We start from the raw sequence: 23795 nt of genomic DNA on the forward strand, positions 1-23795 counted from the left end.
AACATTTTGAGATCTAATAAGGGAGGAGGGGTAGAAGAGCAAAACTCTTACCTTTCCGAGTGCAGATTATCACCTAGGATCTCCCTGCTGTAAACACAGTGCTGCCCCGCCCTCAGCTGTGCCTGGATCCCCCTGTCAGTCCAGTTCAATTCAATGAGCAGAATCATGGAGCTAAATACATTCCATGAAGTTTTGGGTAAAAGGGCAAGAACTTTTGTACCAGAGTTTCTGGATACAAAACTCTAAAAAGTTTCCTTTTGTCAACAACTGCTTCCTGCCTCCAAAGTGGGAAATTCAGTCAACTGAAGCCCTTGTACCCCTCCCATTTAACCACGTTGTTTTCCTCCTACCACAATGCTGCAGAACTGGAGTATTCAGAATTCCAGTTTACTGTTTAAGTATATTTTTTGATTATGCTATTGCAGTTGTCAATTTTTTTCTCCCTTTTATCCCCCCTCCGCCCTGCACTCCCCACCCTCCAGCAATCCCTCTCACTATTAGTTCATGTCCACAGGTTTTACGTATAATTTCTTTGGCTTCTCTATTTCCTATACTATTCCTAAATCTCCCCCTGCCTATTTTATGCCTACCAATTATGCTTCTTATACCCTACACCTTTCCCCCCATTCTCGCTCTCTCTTTCCCCGCTGATAACCCTCCATGTGATCTCCATTTCTGTGATTCGTTCCTGTTTTAGTCGTTACAATGTAACCCAATGAGCTGATACATGGACCTCCTGGAATTCTGCAGCTTGAGCTACAGTCTACAGATGGGAAATTGCAGTTAAAGGGTGGTACTATTATCATAGCCCAATTTTTGAAAACCTTTAGGGAAAAAAATCACGAGTTAATTAGTATGCACCATAGGCACTATATTTGTGTTGCAGTATTCGAAGAACTCATATAATAACAAAACACAGCATTGCAGTTTCTAACGTTTTTTAAAGTATATTTAATTGATTATGCTATAATAGTTGTCCCGATTTTCCCCCCTTTGTTCCCCTCTGCCTGGTACCCCCTTCCCTCTAGCAATCCCCACCCTTTATTTCATGTCCATGGGTCTGGCTTCTCCATTTTCTATGCTATTCTTAACTTCTCCTTGTCTATTTTGTTCCTGCCAATTATGCTTATTAATCCCTACACCATTTCCTCATTTTCTCCCTCCTCCTCTCTGCTGATAACCCTCCAAATGATCTCCATATTTATGATTCTGTTCCTGTTTTAGTTGTTTGCTTATTTGTGTGTGCATGTGTGTTCAAGATTTTATTTATTTAGTTTTAGAGAGAGAGTAAGGGAGAAAGACAGGGAGAGGAACATCAGTGTGTGGCTGCCTCTCACACGTCCTCTACTGAGGACCTGGCCTGCAATCCAGGCATGTCCCCTGGCTGGGAATTGAACCAGCAACCCTTTGGTTCGAAAGCCCACGCTCAATCCACTGAGCTACGCCAGCCAGGGCTGCTTATTTGTTTTTTAGACAGTTGTTGACAGTTGTGAATTTGTTGCCTTTTTAAATGTTCATAGTTTTGATCTCCTTTTTCTAAAGTCCCTTTAACATTTCCTGTAATAATGCCTAGGTGGTGATGAACTCCTTTAGCTTTACCTTCACTGGGAAGCAGCCCTTTATCTGCCCTTCCATTCTAAATGATAGCTTTGCTGGATGGAACAATCAAGGTTGTAAGTTCTTGCTTTTCATGACTTTGAATACTTTTTGCCTACAAAGTTTCTTTTGAGAAATCAGCTGACAGTCTTATGAGAACTCCTTTGTAGGTAACTATTTGTTTTTCTCTTGCTGCTACTAAGATTCTCTCTTTATCTTTAACTTTTGGCATTTTAATTATGACGTGTTTGGTGTGGGCCTCTTTGGGTCCAATTGGTTTGGGACTCTGTGCTTCCTGGACTTGTATGTCTATTTCCGTCTCCAAATTAGGCAAGTTTTCTTTCACTATTTTTTCAAATAAGTTTTCAATTTCTTGCTCTTTCTCTTCTCCTTCTGGCACCCCATGATTTGGATGTTGTCGTGTCTGGAGATGTCCCAGAAATTCCTCAGCCTATCCTCATTTTTTTGAATTCTTATTTCTTATTTTTGTTCTGGTTGGATGTTTATCTCTTCCTTATGTTCCAAACCATTGGCTTGTGTCCCAGCTTCCTTCCTTTCTCTGTTGGTTTCCTGTGGTTTATTCTTTATTAACTTAGTGTGACCTTCATTTCTTTCTTTGTTATTTTGCTATACTTAAGGAATTCTCTGAACATCCTGATAACCAGTGTTTTGAGCTGTGCATCTGACAGGTTGGTGATCTCCATTTCACTTAGTTCTTTTATTTGGGCCATTTTGTCTCCTCAATTTAGCAGCCTCCTGTGTATTAGGTAGAGCCACTTTTATTCCCTGTTGTAGTAGCATGAACTGTATAGAAAAGGCACCTGTAAGTTGAGTGGGGAGGAGCCTTAGGTAATTGCCAGGGTGGGGCAATCCACTTCACCACTTTGCAGCTGTGTGGGAAGGGTTCCAAGAGGGGACAAAGTTGCTGCCTTGCTTCTGGCAGTTCTCCTGAAGCTTATCCTGTTTCCAGTCACTTCATCCCCTTCCCGTGTGCCACCAGTGCCCTATCAGCTGCTGCCCTGGTGTTGAATCCCAGAGTGGGTGGGTTTGTGTAGGTTCTAATATTGTGCTGGCCCTTTAAGTTGCAAAAATCCAGCAGTTCTTCCACTGGCCCAACAGCACTAACTGGTTTTTACAGCCAGAAGTATTGGGGATCTGTCTTCCTAGTGCTGAAACCCTGGGCTGTGTGGTGTGGCCTGGAGCTGGGATTGTGTGCTTCCAAAGGTAACCATCCCATCCTTTCAGCCGCTGCCACTGCCACCTTCTGGCACCGTACAGCCTCTCCACTCATCTTCGTAACTCTAGCCTTCCTACCCATATGGATAAACGTGTCTTCTTTAAGTTCTTGGTTGCTGGACTTCCAGACATCTCAATTTTCTGAAGGTTCTAGGTGTCATTATTTTTGAGATCTGGTTATAATTTTTTCTATGTTTGTGCAAGTAGGTGAAGTGTGTCTACCTACTCCTCCATGTTGACTGCAAGTTCACAGTTTCTAACTTTTAGCTAAAATTTTATATCTTAAAATATAGGTTATAAAGTAAAACTTTTACCTCTTATATGAATAACCTTGAACATGGCTGATCTATATTGCTGATGTCTTAGATCATCGTAAAATACAACTTATATTCTAAAATCAACTAATGCAACTGGTACCTGAAATAGGAGTAATTTCATTTACCTCTCCAATCTGCTTAATCCACAAATCTCTTCCAAGAAACTCCTGATGTAAGACTACAGGAGCTGAGTTCAGGTTAAAAGTTGTGGAGTCACTGGTCTTTTCTTTAATAAAAGGCTGGAGATCAGAATTTATCTGGAAGATGTAGTCAAAAGAGTTAAATCAGGAAATGCATATATACTGGTATGTTTTAGTCATATACAGAAAGCACTAGATAATATAGTGAAAAGTGAAGCTTTAGGAATACAGGTTTCAGATGTACTTTAATAAGCCAACTAATAGTTTCTATAATTATCGATAGTCTTTAAAATCATTTTCCCCTAAAATATTCCTTTTTATTTGGCAGAAGCCTTTATTTTACTTTAAGTTTAAGGTAAGGATTTACAAAAAGATTTAACAAATGTAGTTGCTTAATAAACTAACCTAAAACTTAATATGTAAAAAAATCACCTGGAGATATTACATAGATATGTATATATTTTCCCCTTATGAGCCATTAAGGTAACTCCTAAGGTGTGTGTATATATACACATATATGTATATATAAACACATACACATACATACATACATACATACATATACAATGGGATTTTACAATTACATATACATAGAGACAACAATACAACAGTTAATCTTGGGATATTTTATATTTTAACATGCCTGTTCAAAAGAATCAGTTATTAGAATGAAAGCTTTCAATTTTATTCAGTATATTCCCAAATTTTATTAACTTTCCATGATTTGTTTTACATGAGGAACTATAAGGGAACTGTAACAAAAATGAAAATATTGTTCCATTCTATAAATGGCAACATCACATGTTATTTAATAATTGCAAGAGTTCTTTCCAGAACCCTTTCAGGTGGTAAGAAAAGACAAACATCACAATATGGTTAAAGTAAACTGTAGTCCTCTATTAAAGTTACACAATATTCACCAATCATACTGTTCATACAACAACCATTGTCTGTAGATTTTAAATACACAATAAACATTTTTTAAACATAAAAGATTATTAAGTGACCAAAGGGTTCTTATGCAACATTTTAGCTACTTAAGAACTGAAAAGGAGAAAGGGTGTGCAAATACCTTATGACTCATGGCCATGTGCTTCCCATACTGAAATGCCATGTCCTGAACCTCAGCATCATGCTTCGCCAACTCCATTGCCGCCTGGCAGCTCTTTGCTAATAAGGCACCATGGGAGAGAAACGTCTGCTCCTTCCAGGTCGATATTCCAATGTCATTTGTGATGTAGTCTTCCTAAACAATGCGACAAAAATCAAGAAAAAAAAGGCAATGTGAGTAATTTGTTTTGGTTTCTGAAGAATGAGAATAAAGAGTTAAAATGTAAACTATTCAAAACACCCAGGTTACTGCAACAAGATAGGACTGAGAGATGCTGAACCTACCTCAAGAGAACTAAGGGGGTCAGAATTGTCTTTTTTAGGCTAAGGGGGAAAATTTTTTTAAATGCTAAAGCAAATTTTATTTTCAGCTAGGAAACTTCTATGAAAATATATTTATAGAATAAAGCAAAATTAGAAATGTGGATGTCTAACTTCCTATCTTATTCATAACAGTTCTTAAGTGCTATATTCTAAAATAGAAGAATCCTGTTGCTGTTAACTTATGTGAAAATGTCAAAGGCATAATGAAGGAACTGCATTCTTTTGTAAACAGTTAAATACAAAAATCAGAGAGGAGGAAACCCATTATAATGGAGTATGATTAGATTACTCACCAAACTTTATTCCCACAAGAAGAAACAAGGTGATAAGTAAGGATACAACTGTAGCTTATTTAATATCATCTTTTTAAAATTATGAAAATCATTGTAGTATATGTAAGTATACACACACTTACCGACTCTAGACAAGTGATGTCCAATAAAAATATAATGTAAGTCATGTATGCAATTTAAACTTGCTAGGAGCAACTTTTAAAAAGTGGAATAAGGTGAAATTAATCTTAGTGCCATATTTTATCTATCCCAGTATGACCAAAATATTATTTCTATAAATAATGAATGTAAAATTATGAATAAGATATTTTCTATTTTTTATAGTAACTTTTCAAAATCAGTGTGTATTTGATACTTATAGCACATCACTAGCACATTCCAAGCACTCAACAGGCACAGGGGCTAGCCTACTGGACAGCTCTGCTCTATAAAGGGAACTCTCCAAGGACTAGAGTGATGAAGTAAATATATGAAACAATGTTCATTTTATGGTGTTTCTTTGAAACCGTTAACTAGAATCCATTGAGAAGGATTAATTAACCAAAACACTTTCTTTTCTTTCTTTTTAAGTATATTTTATTGATTATGCTATTATAGTTCCCCCAGTTCCCCCCCTTCCCTCCAACAATCTCCCCCTCAGTTCATGTCCATGGGTCATACATATAAGTTCTTTGGCTTCTCCATTTCCTATACTATTCTTAATATCCTCCTGTCTATTTTGTGCCTGCCACTTATGCTTCTTAGTCCCTGTACCTTTTCCCCTATTCTCCCCCTTTCCCCTCCCCACAGATAACACTCCATGTGATCTTCATTTCTGTGGTTCTGTTCCTGTCCTAGTTGTTTACTTACTTTGTTTTTTGTTTTGTTTTTTTTTAGATTCAGTAATTGATAGTTGTGAGTTTGTTGTCATTTTAATGTTCATATTTTTGATCTTCTTCTTTTTCTTAAATAAGTCCCATTAACATTTCATATAAAAAGGTCTTGGTGATGAACTCCTTTAGCTTTACTTTTTCTGGGAAGTACTTTATCTACCCTTTCATTCTGCATGATAGCTTTACTGGATAGAGTAATCTAGGTTGTAAGTCCTTGCTTTTCATGACTTTGAATACTTCTTGCCAGTCCCTACTACCCTGCAAAGTATCTTGTGAGAAATCAGCTGATAGTCTTATGGGAACTCCTTTGTAGGTAACTCTCTGCTTTTCTTTTGCTGCTTTTAAGATTCTCTCTTTATCTTTAACCTTTGGTATTTTAATTATGATGTGTCTTGGCAAAACACTTTACTTTCTGATGTATATACTTTAATCCTTCTTTCACCATTATTTGAAGACAAAATAAAAAACAGTAAGAAAACTTTAAAAGGAGTCATTAAAATGTCAGCTCAGACTTAGCCCCATCTCTTACACCATGCTGAATCTTCAGCCCATTGGTCAGATCAAATTCTCAGCTTAATCTTATTAAACTTTTAAACAACAAAGTTCCACTGATGACAACAGTTGCAGACATGCAACAGAGCACTGTGTAATAATCAGTCAAGTTACACAGAAGGGAAGCAGTGAATAAAATTAAGACCTCTTTTGCAAAATGTTAGGTATAAATAGGATGTACAAAGTTAATATATTATATTAATAAACCTAAGATCCAAATCATATTATCTCTCCATATATACTAAAGAAGCATTTGACAAAATTCAACTCCTATTCTTGATAAGGAAACAGTGCTGAAGAAAATAGGAGCAGTTGTGCATTTTGTTAACATGACGTGTGTGCATGCATGGGCATGTGCACACCAAAATTCAGCAAATACTTCAGGGAAACACATAGCCTTCCTTCCTTCCAGCAAATCAGGAATACGACAGGGATGCATACAACACCACTGCCTATAACAATGCAACAGAAGAGGCAAAAAAATACAAACGTATAAAAATTAGAACAAGTTTATCACTATTTCAAGGCAATGTAACTGAATATTGGGAATTAACAAGAGATTCAACTAAAAAACTACCACAAACAAGAAGATAATTCAGTAGGTAGCAGCATATAAAATATAACAGGGTCTTTTCTTCTATTACATCTATGAAAAGAAAGATTAAAAATCTGGGAACAGACTTAGAAATGTTCAGAATTGATATGAAGAAAATGTTAAAATACTAATGAAGGAACAAAAGTAACTGGAATGAATATAAAGACATTATGTTTAAAGATAGTAAGGTCCAACTTCATAGCTACTCCAATAAAACTAACCCCCTCATCCAACCAACCAAGCTGATTAAGAAATTCACATGGAAAACAAACAAACAAACAAACAAACAAACAAGAATAGATGGAAAAACCATGGCAAAAAAAAAAAGTGCAGGGCGAGGTGAGGGATGAGGTGACAAGCCACAGAATAAGGGTGGAAACCAGAAAGCAGGGGTGAATAGTATGAGTGTCCAGAAGGATGTAACATGACCAATTTGATTTGGGGGCTTGTGACCAATGAAAAAAATGTCTACCTCCCGGAAGCTTCACTCTTTGTGTAAAAAAACAGGCCTCTCAAACATGGCTGGTAGCTGTGGAGGGTGGGTAGAAATTTCCCAATATCCATCAAAATTAGAAATACATTTGTCCTGTGACCCAGCAATCCTAGTCCTAGGAATTATTCCTACATGTAAGCCCACACACATGAAGTGAAATAGATATAAGGTTATAGTCTATTGTTCACCCAGCTGCGTGGGTGATCATTTAAAACCATAAGGCAGGACAACTACTCTTATTATTAGCTCATGTCCTAAGAGCTGTGAAGTTACAACTGCTCTAGAAAATTGAGGCCACAAGGTTTGGTATTCAGATTTAGTGGAAAATGGATCAATTATACTCTTACTGGAGTTACATTTTTATTGATAGATGCTAGAGAATGCTTTGTATCAGCTGAAGAAATATTTTTAGCCAAAACTGCGAAGTTTATTAACATTCACCAAAATAGTTTTTTTTGTTTTTGTTTGCTGCCCTCCATGGGTCCAAGGAATGGAAACCCATGCTCAGTATCCAGCCGAGTATTCCTGGGTAGCAACTTAGGGATACTTCCACTACACAACACAGTAAATGCTACTAATCTGCTTTGCAGTATAGCTGAGATCACCTCCAAACCATACATAGGTCACGTCTGCTACAGCATGATAACAACAAAAACTTACATCATTGAGGAAAGTCCTGTTTGGAAAACACTTCAAAGATGAAACTGAGTGATTCACTTACTGAATCAACTGGTTATCAGCTGAGTGATAACCCGAATTAGTGTTTCAATTATAAATGGTCTTTAGGAAGAATACTAAGATAATTAGACCAGTTGAATATTAATGTTCAAATATGTACTTGCTTTAAAGATTTACAAAATTTAGGAGACTTCTGGCAAGATGGAGGCATAGGTGGATGCACTGTACCTCCATGCACAACCAAGATTAGAACAACAACAATTTAGAGCTAGAATAACACCCAGAACTGACAGAGAATTTATCTGAATGGAAGTCGGACAGCCAAGAAATTGAAGTAGACCCGTTCATCCAGACTGGTAGGAGGGGCGGAGAGGACAAGCCGGGCAGGTGTGGGTTGGCGGCATGCGGAGGTCGGGGAGAACTTGGTGTGAACTCGGTGCGTAAGCCATCCGGGGCATGCAAGATCACAGAGGTGGACCCTGAGTACGCAAGCAGCGGCTGGTGGACCCAGTGAGGTGGCGATTCTGGACCAGGGCAGAGCTCGCAACCCAGGATCCCAGAGAAGGGACTGAGATCCCAGGACAATGGAACTACCACCATTGTTCCCTCCCATCCCCGCCCTGGCCCCCACCCCCACATATAACGTCACAATCTAGCGACTGGGGTGCCCAGCCCTGGTGAACACCTAATACTCCGCCCCTCACCGTAACAAGAGCGACCAGACCAGGAAAAGAAAAAAAAAAAAAAAGGAGAGACAGGGAGAGACATGTTTCCAACAGAAGGACAGATCAGTCCCCCAGGACTCATCCTTTTGAGTGACCAAGAAATAGCCAATCTATGAGATGCACAGTTCAAAATACTGGTGATCAGAAAGCTCACGGAATTGGTTGATTTTGGGTGCAAATTAGATGACAAAATGCAGGTTACCATAAAAGAGATGACGGAAGATACACGAAGGAGAGCCAATAGTGAAGGGAAGGAAACTGGGACTCAAAACAATACAGTGGACCAGAAGGAAGAAAGAAACAACCAAGCAGGAAAGCATGAAGAAATAAGAATTCAAAAAAAGAAGGAGAAGCTTAGGAGCTTCCAGGACATCTTTAAACGTTCCAACATCCGAATTATAGGGGTACCAGAAGGGGAAGGGGAAAAGCAACAGACTGAGCATGTATTTGAACAAATAATAAAGGAGAACTTCCCCAATCTGGCAAAGGAAATAGTCTTCCAAGAAATCCAGGAAGCTCAGAGAGCCCCAAAGAAGTTGGACCCAAGAAGAAACATACCAAGGCACATCATAATTACATTAGCCAAGGTAAAAATGAAGGAGAGAATCCTAGAAGCAGCAAGAGATAAGGGGACAGTAACCTACAAAGGAGTTCCCATCAGGCTGTCAGCTGATTTCTCAAAAGACACCTTACAGGCAAGAAGGGGCTGGAAAGAAGTATTCCAAGTCATGAAAGACAAGGACCTACATCCCAGATTGCTCTATCCAGCAAAGCTCTCATTTAGAATGGAAGGGCAGATAAAGTGCTTTTCAGATAAGGTCAAGTTAAAGGAGTTCATCATCACCAAGTGCTTATTTTATGAAATGCTAAAGGGACTTATCTAAGAAAAGAAGATAAAGAAAAACACATGTAGAGTAAAAGGACAGCAAACTCACAATTATGAACAACCACACCTAAAGCAAAACCAAAAGAAACTAAGCAAACAACTAGAACAGGAACAGAACCACAGAAATGGAGGTCACATGGAGGGTTAGCAACAGGGGGGTGGAAGGAGGAGAGGGGGTAAAAGGTACAGAGAATAAGTAGCATAGAATGTAGGTTGAAAATAGATAGGGGTAGGGTAAGAATAGTATGGGAAACGTAGAAGCTAAAGAACTTATAAGTATGATGCACGGACATGAACTAAAGGGGGAAATGTGGGTGGGAGAGGGTGTACAGGGTGGAGGGGAGTGAAGGGGGGAAATAGGACAACTGTAATAGCATAATCAATAAAATATATTAAAAAAGATTTACAAAATTTAAAATAAAAATAATAAAATATATACATTTAAAAGTGAACAAATAAAACCCCATAAGCTAGACAGAACCTTCATGCTGTTTCTCAGATGCTCCAGGCGCGGTCCTCCTTGAGGCCTCTGCACTGGCTATTGCTCCATAGCACACTTTCTCTCCCCAGATGTTTGCAAAGCTCGATTCCTCACTGTTTTCAGAACTGTAATCAAATTTCAATTCTACATCCCTCCCCATCACTTTCCCTCTCTTCCCATTTAAACATTTTTTTCCTTGATACCACTGGACCCCTGATTGTTTAATGGTTTGTTGCTTGGCCTCTTTACTAGAATGTTAGCACCATGAAGGCAAAGACCTTGTTTTGCCCTCTGCTGAATTAGCAGCACTCAATAGAATGCATTATGTGTGCAATAAATACTTGCTGAATCTTTATCTTTCTTTTGGTGTCTTTCTCTTTCCCTTCTACCTTCCTCTCTCCTTCTTAAATCTGACATAATAAAGAACTGAAATAATTCTCCTTAAATGTCTTCCTCCTGCCCACAGAATCAAGATGAACTCTATAGCACAGCAGGCAAGGCCCTCCTCTTCGGTACCAAGCAATACTCCTCCATCTCCTACCCTACATATGCCCCTCGAGGCCGGCATTTCAGCAATGTGGGACAATTGGCAGATTCCTCTTTTAAAAAATATTTTTATTTATTTATTTATTTATTTATTTATTTATTTATTTATTTATTTTTAGAGAGAGGGGAAGGGAGGAAGAGAGGGAGAGAAACACTGATGTGCGGTTACCTCTCATGCGCCCTCTAGTGGGGACCTGGCCAGCAACCCAGGAATGTACCCTGACTGGGCATCTAGGCAGAGACCCTTTGCTTTGCAAACTGGCACTCAATCCACTGAGCCACACCAGTCAGGGCAATTTGCAGATTCTTGAAAAAAAAAAATGTATTTTCACACTTGTGTGAATTTAAAAATAACATTTCTTTAAAAGGGAATATCATCTTATCCCATTCTCTGCCCACTAAATTGAAGATATCCTGTTCAAATATCAAGTCTTTGAGAAGCATTCTCAGATACTCTCACAAATATGTTCCTCTTTAGACTAACATTACCTTATATTTCAACATGGCACTTAACTCTCTCTGAATTATATGATTTCTTATTTGTCGGTTTCCTTGAGCACTGGATATGGGTTTTAGTCACCTTTATATTTTTCATTACTTAGGCCATCTTTAATTTTCAACAAAAGTCTGCTAAATGAATAGACTGTATTTACCTATTGCATTTATTAAATAGTTGCATTTTCTTTAAAAAATTTTAAAAGCTAATGAATAGATGTATCCATACAATGGAATACAACTAAGGAATAAAAAGGAAGGAATTGCTGACACACACTATGCCACAAATGAACCTCAAAAGCATTAAGCTGAGTGAAACGAGCCAGCCACAGAAGACCACACATTTTACACTGCATTTATCTGAGTTGCAGATTAGTGGTTGCTTGGGCTGGGGGTGGGAACTAAAAATAGCCATGAGGGACCTTATGGGGACATGTTTGAAATGTTCTAAAACTGATTTACGGTGATGACCATATCACTCAATAAAGTTACTAAAAATCATTAAATTGTATGGTTAAAGTGGGTTATGATGCCAAATATATCTCAATAAAGTTGTTCAAGAAGAAAAAAGGTAATGGGTGTAATTTTACATTTCTTGGTCTCAAGTGCTTAAAATAACATTTAAAAACATTTATACAACTCTCAGTCAACTTTTTGTGGTTTGAATACTACCCTCCTTTAATCATACAACATACATTTATTTAGGTTCTACTATGGGTCAGTTTCTCTGTCCTCAAGAAGCTCACCATTCAGGAATGGCATGCATATATGTATATTGTTGGGAACCGCCCTGACTGGTATCAGAAGCTGAAACCCCCGGTAGGCTAAGGCCAAGGGAACGCCCTTGGAACCGTAAGCCAGCAAGGAGACAAAAGCTTATCTCCCTGGCAGGAATGCTGCTTCTGCTGCTCTATTCATAACTGAACCCCAAAAAGCTTGGTCAGTTAGCCAAAGACGGGTAAGATTCCCCACGGGCGGAACGACCTAAGACAGGCATGATCATTTTAGGAGGCGCCCCAAAAGAAGGACTTGGGGGGCTGCAGCAAAAGAGGGTGATGGACCCTCGCTCCTCAGCTTTGACATAGCCTGAGTTCTCATCATCTGGGAGAAAATCTCCTTATTGACTTAGTTCCCGTGCTCCACCTAAGCCTGAAACAATGACAGGGTGGTATAGCTCTGTGCTGAAAAGGGCGGATTCCCCGGGTGATCAGGCCTAGGAAAGAATATGTAAATTACTGTGAAACCTTCTTTGTTTTGAATACTCTCAGTTGAATGAGAGGGGTCCAAGGAGGAAGTTAGTTTGTTCCTCAAAGTCTTATAGCTCTTTGACCCCCACTCAATAGACTGGCAGTGGTCCTTGTTTTCTATAGTTCCTTACTTCCCCCTGATAAGTACTGTACTTTACCTGAATTATTATGCAAAATGAGCCCAATAAAAGCAGATATGGACAGTAAATCGGGGCGCTCCCCACTAGGGGGGGTGGCCATTTCGTCCCTACTTCCCCACAGAAACTAGTTTGTCTCTGTGCATGTGTTTTTTCTCGCGTGTTTTTCGGCGAGCCATCCGCAGTGTTCCGTGGTCAATGCTGGCCGGTGACCCACGCGCAACAGTATATCAGTAATCATATCTTTGTATGTGGATATAAATATCTAGATAAATTGACATAGTTCTGTGTCAGACAGTTAGGCATGAGCAGAGAAATGAAGATGGGCCAGGTACAGAAGTCCTCAGAGTGGAAAGCCCCAGGTACCTAGCAACAGGTAAAAGTGGGAAAACAAGGACCTCACCCCCAGGGTGACCTTTCCTTTCCTAGTATATTGTTGGCCATGCGATTCAGACCCTTTCTTGACTTCCCCTCCTCTTGCATGTCACTGGTCATATGGTAAACCCCCTTGGGGGAGGAACAAGGGGGCCAAAGAGTTGCCTCATGTGACTCCCAGGCAGGCCCTTGCATGACCACTCCCTTAAGCATTAACCCTTAGGGATAACATCTAGGTCATAGTTGTGTTTCAGCTCCAGGACCAGAAAAGCAGCAAAACCAGACGGGTGATGCCATGGCTGACATCAGGACCAGCTGTGATGACTCTGGTACTGAGTCATCTGGTGGAGACCATGAACCTGAGAGGACACCTCTGGAAAGCTGAAGAATATTCCATTGACAGCCTCCTCTGGGACCTTCTCTGAAATTCCCCACCTTTGGAGGACAAACAAAAAGCCTTCAGGAAGAAGGATCCAATGGGCTGGCTCTCTCTGGGGAGCACTCCTGCCCCTTTCCCCACCCTTTTCCCCCAGGCGTGTTTTCTTTGCCTTATTCTCCTAAGCTCCAAAGGCCTTTCTTGTGCCTCTGTAACTTGTTTTGTGAGCCCACTTCTTCTACCTCTGTGCCCTTCTCTCTTTCTTTTTTAAAAAAGATTTTATTTATTTTTAGAGAAAGGGGAAGGGAAAGAGAGAAGGAGAGGAACATCAATGTGTGGTTGCCTCTCATGCGCCCCCTACTGGGGATATGGCCTACAACCCAGGCATGTGCCCTGACTGAGACTCGAACCAGTGACCCTTTGATTCACAGGCTGGCAGTCAATCCACTGAGGCACATGGGGCCCTCTGTGCCTTTCTAAATAAACTTTCTCTTATAGTTTGAGTCTTGGCTCTGAATTCTTCTTTAGCCAGGACTCAAAGACAGAGGTTGCTGAACTGATTCCACTTGCCAGTAACATTCTGGTGCCATTTTGCTGCCAACAGTTCTATTTCAGAATAATTCTTGCAGGATATCCAATGACCAAAGATTAGTTTTGTTCATTATATTTTCCTTATTTCTGATGAAGACATTTTATTATTCATCATTTCTACATTTTCAATTATGCAATACACGTTCACTGGAAAAAAATGAAAAAATCCAGATAACCAAGAAACAATTAATTTATAGTCCCTTGAAATCTGCTACCATAAGTTAATCAGGTCATAAATTAATAATTATCTTCCTAAGTTAATCAGAAATTTTATACCCTGAACATTAAATTATTATTGTGAAAGTGGTTACAAATGAAACAGTGCCTTCATTCATTTTCATCAGCTTGTCATGTATATATTAAGAGAGCATACTCTATTACAAGGAGAAATACCAAGAAGCTGGTTGGATAACTACATCCAAACCAGTATCTTCAGAGAGCAGATACAGAGAACTGGTGTGACATGAATGGATGCAGTCAGGGTAAATGAGATTTAGATATATTTACAGCATCAACTTACATATGTGCAATTTTTACTGAAGACTTATTATATATAAAAGGAAGATACATTCAGTGGATATTTATTTTTGATGGGATTTTCTTTTTTCAGAAAGGCGTATGTATGCTAACATATCTATCAAATGACTGTCAGACAGAAGTACATTAACTTAAAAAATCTGGGTCTCTTGCCCTGGCTGGCATAGCTCAGTGGATTGAGCGTGGGCTGGGAACCAAAGTGTCCCAGGTTCAATTCCCAGCCAGGGTGCATTCCTGGGTGGCAGGCCATAACCCCCAGCAACCACACATTGACGCTTCTCTCCCTCCCTCTCTCTCTCTCTCTCTCTCTCTCTCTCCCCCCCTTCCCTCCCTAGAAATAAATAAATAAAATCTTTAAAAAAAAATCTGGGTCTCTTACTCTCACATGATCTTTTTGCTCAAGTAAAGCTCATTCAAAAAACACACAGGAAAATACTGGAGCTTGCAAGACAACGTTTGCACAAGTTTGTGGCACTGGTGGTTTTGCTCACATATAATGTGCTATTCTGCTACGGAGATGTCTGGGTGATGTGTACTTTGAGTTGCTTTTTGAACAGTAGTAATACATTCATACACACCTATTCACATGACACCAAAGTGTGTTTGTAAAAGTGGCTGCTTGGGATTAAAGGTCTGGTCCATGGCCACCAAAAAAAAAAGGCCAACTAACTGACCCAGGAAGATGTCAAAGTCCCAACTAGAACCTGCCAAGCCAAACTTCTACCTTTCACATTATTGGAAGAGATTTGAAAAACTAAGGAATTGATTATCTGTTGAATTAAAAGTGCTTTAGGGAAAGTATGCAAATATTTCCTGTTCTCATGCTTCCTACTACAGATTCATACTCTGAGCCACTATCGTTATAAATACAGCATAAATTGGAGTTTGATAAGAGACCGGATCTCTTTAATGCCACATTAGAACACTTAAATTTTTTTATTTATTGATTTTAGAGAAAGAGAGGGAGGGAGGATAGGGTGGGGGGCAGAGAGAGAAGGAGACAGAGAGAAAGAAACATTGATGACTTGTTGTTTCATTTATTTATGCCCTGACTGGGGATCGAACCCTCAACCTTGGCATATTGGGACAATGCTCCAACCAACTAAGCTGTCTAGCCAGGGCCAACACAGTAGACCATTTTAAATATTTGCTTTGAGTTGCCCTTTTTCAGCTATTTTGAGAAACTAAACAAGAGCCAAAACAGTTTGCTAGCCTTATTTTTAATTATTTTTTACAGTCAAGCTCAAGAAATTCTCAATAAAGCCTTTCTAAATTTAGGGAAAAGAAGGAAGCAAGGGGAAGAACAGAATCTAATATTTCCTGGGAGCTAACTATATAATGATACTTTCATATTCATTATTATATTAGCTCTCAAAAAATTCAATTATCGTTATTCCCACTTAATAGGTAAGGAGATTTAAAGAAAGTCTTTTGACTAAGATTGGACATTAGTAAATGGCAGAGATGGGTCTCAGAGGTATAGCAATTGGATTCTGCTTTGCTTAATATATAACAGAAATACATGCAAAATATCTTTTACAGTTTAAAAAGTAGGTTGTATTTGAAAGTAATGACATGTTTCATCTATGTATCAAAAAGCATTTTAAAACTGTAAATTCAGTCTTTAATAATATCCAAGAGTCTAACAGAAGATATCCAAGAGTCTAGAGTAAATAAGTAATGAGATTACACATAGTAGATAGCATAAACATATTTTCAGGAATCCTAAGAAAGGGAAAAAGAATATTATGTTAATAGCATCATTCAACAGAATGAAATAATTTGGTCTGATTTATAATCCAATCACATTTGAAATAGCAAAGTAGGTATCTGGGAACTTTACATCTATGTAAATCAAGGAAAAGAAATTTATAAGATTTGAAACATGTCCATAACTTGTGTTTTTTCCATTTTTAAAATGATTTTCACCTGAGGACATTTTCCACTGTCTTTCAGAGAGAAAGGAAGGGAGAAAAACACCGGTGTGTGATGGAAGCATCAATTGGTTGGCTCCATATGTGCCTAGACCGGGGATGGAACTCGCAACCCAGGTATGTGCCCGGATCAGAACTGACCTGCAACTGAGTTACAGGGTGATGCTCTAACAAAGCCACACTGGCAAAGGCTAAAGTCTGTTTTTAAAAGTGCTTCTATACAATATATAAAGCTATTAAAATTTTACTCAACAATTAGAGTAGGGTTCCCAGGGAATTTAAAAATCAGGAATTCTTTGGTCTAGGGCCAGCCAGCATTTCCCCACTAGTCAGTTCTTGCTGAGATGTAGGGGGACGATCATGCTGCAGAGGGGTCAGGATGAAGAAAGGAAGACTATTTTACAGCACAAATCCTTCAGCTGGGGTATCCTTGGGATGGGGGAAGCTTTCAACAGCTAGAGGGCAGCAGATAGTCTTCAGATGGGTTTCACAGTAGAGCAGAAGGGAGTGCTAACTCTTTGTGATGAACAAACTAGACAGCACCAAAGGGAAACTGAAATGCTGTGTATGCTGGTGCTTGACATACCATACAAAAGCAGATTCATTCAATGATTTGTGTGTGTGTCTGTGTGCTTACTACATGCCAGGCATTGTTGACAGGTCTAGGAGTAATTCCTAAACACTCCTTATAATTAGGCATTAATTAGACATTACTCTTTGACCTTTAGTAAAAGTTCGGCAGGGGAGAAACACAGTAAATAGAAAGTAGTTCGGTATTTGAAAAGGAAGCTATACTTACAGCATAAAGAAGGGAGTGGATAGTTCTATCAGGAAATGGTTAAAGAAGGCTTCCATTGTAGGGACAGGGTAGTTAGCGGAGTTTATTTTTGAATAATAAACTGAAATTAGCCAGAAAGATAAGGTAGGGGATGACTCTGGGGCATCAATATTAGTTCCATATTGTTGAAGCACACAGTTGGACAGGTAAGTGAAGAAAGACTAATCAGGTTGTTAAGAGGTCCAGAGGTTTGGATCTTACTGAGGTACCAGGAAACTTTTCAGCAGGAAATATGCTTACATGCACAACTGAAATGGATTGCTCCAGAGATGGTTTAGACTGGAAGGGCAGCAACTAGAAGATCCATAGGGGGTGAAGTGCTATATTCTAGGTGAGCAGGGGTAAGGCACAATGGGGGCTGGTGGGGATTAAGAGGCAAGAGCAATATGAGCTGCTCACAAAGTAAAATAAGACAAGCTTCCTAGTGTGGATACAACAGCCACTAACCCGGCATCCACCTCCCTCTTCCTCCTTATTTTATTCAAGTAGTCTTTGCTCTTGTTAATAGTTAAGTTAGGAATATGGGGTCTGTCCAGAAAAAGTCCAGCCATTGTTAGTATAATGAGAATGGTATGCACGATATTGATGCAACTTGGCAGCAAGGAGAGTGGGCTGGAATGCACACGGGTGAACAATGATGACTTCGCTGTACTAGTCAGTGGGGGCGGTAGACGCTGTTGAGTGAGCATGTGTACTGTGCGGTCACTGCATTCAAAATGACTGAGCAAGCAGTGCAGCGAATCTGCATCAAATTTTGTGTTAAGCTTGGACACTCCTCTGTGGGAACTATTGGGATGATTCAGAAGACTGCCTCTATGGGCAACTGGTGATTGGCAGCTTCATCATGACAACATGCCCACTCATGCATCACATCTTGTGCAGAGTTTTTTGGCGAAACATCAAATTACCAGGTAATTACCTGTGTGAGGTCCCTAAGTGCTTACTTTGAAGGGGAATTGAGGCATCATTGTGCTATGTACAATGTTTCTTGTATCTTTTTAAATAAATGTCTCTATTTTTTGTATTACATGACTGGATACTTTCTGGAGAGACCTCATCGTATACTTTGGTTTGATTCTAGGCAATGGGACATAAGGGAAGTCTACCAAAGAGCTCCTAGAAAGAGACTCAGGTAGAAGTGGCAACTTTTTCCTTTTAATGTTGCTCTGTCTTGATGAGTCACACCTAAGACTACTGTAGCCAAACTGCCACCAGCCTGATAATAAAAGAGGACTCTAGGAGGCAGAGTAGAGACAGAGAAAATCTTAGTATCCTAGAGGTGTCACGTTGACTGTCCCTGATGCCTGACTACCTCTGTGTGCTTAATGTAAAATGTATTCCCTTACCATTAAATCTATTTAATTGGGTTTTCCATTTTTATTTTTTTGCAGTTGAAAGCATTTCAATAAGTTCATTCCTTAAGATGACAAATGTTTACGCTATATGAAGTTTAACCATGCCAACATTAACTAAAATACTTAAGGAAGAATTTCCATTGAATGGTGTATCAGCTATCCATTTCCACATAACAAATCACTCTGAAACCTAGAATCTTAAAATAACAGCCATATAAAAGGACTGGAGAATCTGCTCTCAAGCTCCCTCAAGCTGTTGGCAGTCGGTGTTAGCTCCTTGCCACAGGGATGGACAAGTGCATAGGGCTGCTCACATGGCAAGTGATCCAACAGGGTGAGAGATCTTCACAATCTTTTATAACCTAGTCTTGGAAGTGACCCGCCACTTCTGCTGTGTGCTGCTGATCACACAGGCCAGCCCTGCACACTGTGGGAAGGGACCACCCGAGGACCACTAGGTGGTGGGGCTCACCGAGGGCCACCTTGGGTGCTGCCTGTTACAGATGGAGCCTATGGTTCTATTACTGGGCCATCAGATCTGAACGGTTCAGTCTCTTAAAACATTCTGCAAGTTGTTTTATAAAAAGGTTCTTCTAATGTGCACACTGACCAGCCAAGTGTGAGACTGTCTTGCCACTAAATAGAATTATTGTTTTATTGTGAGTTTAACAGGTAAAAAGTGGCATTTCCTTTAAATATGGGAAGTCATTTCATTTACTAGCCAATTTTATTTCCTCCATTTATTAATTTGTTAAAGATTTACTGAAGTGCCCTGACCAATGTGGCTCAGTTGGTTGGGTGTCATCTCACAAAATGAAAGGTCACCGGTTCAATCCTCGGTCAGGGCACATGCCTGAAATGTGGGTTCAGTCACCAGTTGGGGTGCATTCAAGAGGCAGCCGACAGATGTTTCTCTCTCACAACCATCTTTCTCTCCCTCTTTCTCCCTCTTTAAAAATAAATAAATCAAATCTTTAAACAAACAAAAAAGATTTACTGAGTAGCTTCTATGTACAAGGCAGTGTTCTAATTGTTCATGCCAGTGAGTAAAACCAGAGTTCTTGTACTCATAGTTCTTACAGTGTAGCAGGGAAACCAGACAATCAGATAACTTCACAAATAGATACATACCTACAAACTGAGATACTTCTAATGGGGGAAATGAACCTGACTGAGACTGAGGAAGTGACACTTGAACTGACTTAGGAAAGATAAAGAAGGGACATACCACAAAGAAGATAAAGGAGTATGTTCTAGGCTTCAAGGACTGCACACACAAAGCAGAACGGCCTGCCTGAGGAATCAGAGAAGGCCGCTGGGGCTAAGAAGCAGACAGTGAAGGGAGAATGATTCAAGGCAAGGCTGGAGGGGCAGACTGGCATCAGACTATGCAGGATCTTTTGGGTCACCTTTAGGATTTTGGTCTATATCCCAAGAGGGATAGGATCTCTGGGGGTTGAAGTGGTGGCACAACAGCATCATATTGGCATCATAGGGGAGAGAGAGAAACATTGATCATTTGCTTCCTGTATGTGCCCTGACTGGGGATCAAACCTACAACCTAGGTATGTACCCTGACCAGGGATCAAATCCGAATTTGCAGTCTTTTGGTGTATGGAACAATGCTCCAACTGAGACAGAGCATATTAGCATTTTGAGATCCCTGGCAGAATGAAGAAAAGACTAAAAGACAGGAAGACTGTATGCAGGGAGGTGAAGGAGGAGTTTATTGGAGTAGCTCAAGCAAGAGATGATGGAATCTTAGACCATGCGAAAGGGGTAGGTGTGGGGGTGCGACCAGGCTGCAGTTTGTGTCCCCGATGGTGGGGGTGACGGCATAAACCAGGTACTGCTCATGACTGCTGCTGTGAATTCGATGTATATGTCCCAGCAAAGTTCACAAGTTGAAGCCCTCACTGTCAGTGTGTTTATATTTAGAGTAAAAGAGTAATTAAGGTTAAATGGAGTCATAAGGGTGGAGTCCTGATCTGATAGGATTAGTGCCCTTAATGAGAAGAAACACCAGGGAGCTCGTTTTGCTCTCCTCCGATGAAGGGCACAGCGAGAAGCTGGCCACCTGCAGCCAGGAAGAGAGCGCTCACCAGAAACTCACTGGCCAGAACCTTCATCTCGGACTTCCAGTTTCCAGAACTGTGAAAAAATGAATTTCTGTTATTTAAGCCACACAGTCTATGATATTCTGTTATGGCAGCCTGAGCTGGCTAATATAACTACATTCTTATAAATCTTAGGATTCAATCAGTGATGTTTTGAAAGTATGTTTATACTGTTCCTTGCAACATCTTTAAGAACACCATGTTCTTAACAAACCAATGTATTAAAGGCTATTATGCTGCCTTAAAATTTGTTGGAAAGATCTATATTCTGCTTGTCTATCTCTGGATAACAAACCACCTTCAACTTAGTGACATAATACAACCACCCCTTTATTATGCTCACGGGTTCCCTGGGTCAGGAATTCAGAAAGGGAACAGAGAAAATGGCTTGTCTCTGTTTCATGATGTCTGGGCCCTCAGCTGGGAAGCCCTGAAAAGCTGGGGATGATTCAAAGGGCTGGAGGTGGAACAACTGAGTTATCAGGGACCCACCTGCAATGAGGTGACTTATTCACCTGCACATCAATCAGGCCCATCTGGGACTGGTGACTGGAGCATCTCCAGGCGGGCAGTCTCTCTGTGTGGCTTCTCACGGCAGGTGGCTAAGCTCTGAGGGGAGCAGGCAGGGGGAAAGTTCAAGCAGAGCAAGCACTCCTGAGACACCCTTTTATGGCCCAGCCTGAGAAGCTGAGAAGTTGGGTAGTATCACTTCTACGTACTCTGTTGGTTGAGGTGCTCACAATCCCACTGAGATTCACGGGAAAGGGACAGATCCTCATCACTTGATGGGAGGTGATGAGGGGAGAATTAAATAATTTGTGATATATTTTTTAAACCACCATAATCTACTTTTGAAGAGATTACTCAGGAGAGCAACCTCTACTCCCCCCCAGTTATGCTCTGGCTAAGGTGGTGACACAGGAGATGCCGTGAGGCAGCTACAGGGTCAGGCTACAGGGTCAGGCTATTCAGATGAACAGTGGTACTCTTTGCAAAGACAGAGAACAACAGAATGGTTTTGGAGGGAAGAGCGTATATCTGGTCTTAATATGTATTGAGTCTGAGATGCCTGCCATACCCCTGAGTGGAAATAGTGAGTAAGCAGCAAAATATTTAGCTCTACATCTCAGTAATCTGGGATGGAGATATAAACTGGGGCTCACTGGCACACAGACAGATGGTAATTGAAGGCTTGGGCTTCATTTTCTGAATGGTCTATTCTTGTTCTGGGATCAGAATGGCATTCTATTAAACAATTTACATGCTTAATAGTGATGTTTCATCTCCCAGGCAAATAAACTGCCTTTTAAGATGTTTTGCTGTGATAGCCATCAGTGAGTGCCTAGAGTACCTCTAAATGGTATATAAATTCAATTTAACATTTAACAAATAAAAAATTCACCAGCCAGACCCACTCTAAACTTGAGGGTCTACTTAATCAAAAGGGCCATTATATGTACTAAGCTTACTCAGTCACCAGTAGCTTTTCTGCCTTATTGACATCTGTATCAACCTTTGCTTTACAACCTTTGTATATCTAACCCAATACTCCTGTATTTGATTTCTAATATGTTTTCTTCACAATACATTTGCTGCTTTTTCCTTTAAATAAAAATATTTTATGGATTAAAAAATATGTAGTACTATTTTTTAAATGTAGTAATGGGTACCTAGGTGGTTTATTATTATTATTTAAACTGTATATATGTCATATAAATTCTCTTTTGTATACTTGATATATTTTAAAACAAATCACATTCAATAGCCTTTAAATCTGAATAAATTCAACATTTTTATTTGCAATGAATGATTAAAGACTATGTCAACTTTATGAGAAAAATGTTGTTAGTATAATTATAGGTACTTATCACTACCACCAGCATCTTTAAAGTCCTGAGTAAGTGAGTGGTGTCAGTTTGAACAGATGCCCAGCAAACAATAAAGCATGACGTGGCATGTTTTACTGGCTCGTTAACACATCTTAGGTATAGTGTGAGGGACAGGTTATGAGTAAATACACTGGTGAAGTACACCCCAGAGTATCTCAATGGTTTTATACAGCACTCACTGTTTTATTTTTAAACCCCTTGATGTATACTTGAATGTTTTCTTTTAAAGATAGTTTCTACATGTAGTTTTTACATATACTTTGGGGTATTTTTAACTTCAAAGAATGGATCATAAAGTTTTCCTATTTCTGATCTACAAAAGAAAACTCTCAGTATGAATTACCTTCTACTTTGATAAAGTTAATTAGCTTCTTTGAACTCAAACTCACTAATTCCTTATCTCTAGTCAACCTGCCCTGTCCACCTTCCTCGCTTTTATGGGATTAGTTTGCAGAGCCCTGGGTTTCCCATCATCACCCTCACTCCTGTTTGCATGCTGCACTCTAACGCCTGCACATAAAACACTTTCCTCCACTCTGGCTGCCTGAGGATTGACTGACGTCATGAACAACATGGAAACCATCCCAACCAGCAAGTTCATGACCAACCAACTACATCGGTGGAGGCGAATGGTCATTGATGTCCTCCATCCTGGGTAGACAACAGTACCTAAGACAGCCATTTAAGAAAAGCTCACTAAAATGTACAAGACTACACTGGATGTCATCTTTGTATTTGGACTCAAAACCCATTGTGTTGGTAGCAACACAACTGGCTTCAGCATGACTTATGGTCATAAATGCAAAAAGACTCGGAAGACAAGGCCTGTATGAAAAGAAAAAGACTTCAAGAAAACAGTGCAGGAAACATTGGCCTTTGTGGTCCCCCTGCCATTATCTGTGGTGATTGTGCAGATTTTTCATACTAGGAGTAATAAACTATGAAGACTTTAAGAAAAAGAAACATACACATACACACACGCAAGTCCACTGTAGGTGCTTCAGAAACAGTCCTGACATGGGGTTCCTGAAACTCTGAGTACTAACCCTTTGCTCTCTTC

The 23795-nt window shown here is 39.8% G+C and overlaps 1 protein-coding gene and 1 pseudogene across 1 annotated transcript in view; one reads left to right on the forward strand and one right to left on the reverse strand.

Annotated features, from left to right (window-relative positions):
* The window catches only part of PDSS2 (decaprenyl diphosphate synthase subunit 2), a 243231-nt gene that overhangs the window by 43016 nt on the left and 176420 nt on the right, over positions 1-23795 (reverse strand). Inside the window, exons 5-6 of the mRNA XM_028510041.2 lie at positions 4362-4535; positions 3275-3406 (exon numbers count right to left, since the gene is read on the reverse strand). Of these exons, the coding sequence (XP_028365842.1) occupies positions 3275-3406; positions 4362-4535 (306 nt within the window). The remainder of the gene's footprint in view (positions 1-3274; positions 3407-4361; positions 4536-23795) is intronic.
* Positions 6421-8235, forward strand: LOC114494067 (annotated as a pseudogene).

This window comes from Phyllostomus discolor, chromosome 4 (assembly GCF_004126475.2).
Source record: "Phyllostomus discolor isolate MPI-MPIP mPhyDis1 chromosome 4, mPhyDis1.pri.v3, whole genome shotgun sequence".
NCBI lineage: Eukaryota > Metazoa > Chordata > Mammalia > Chiroptera > Phyllostomidae > Phyllostomus > Phyllostomus discolor.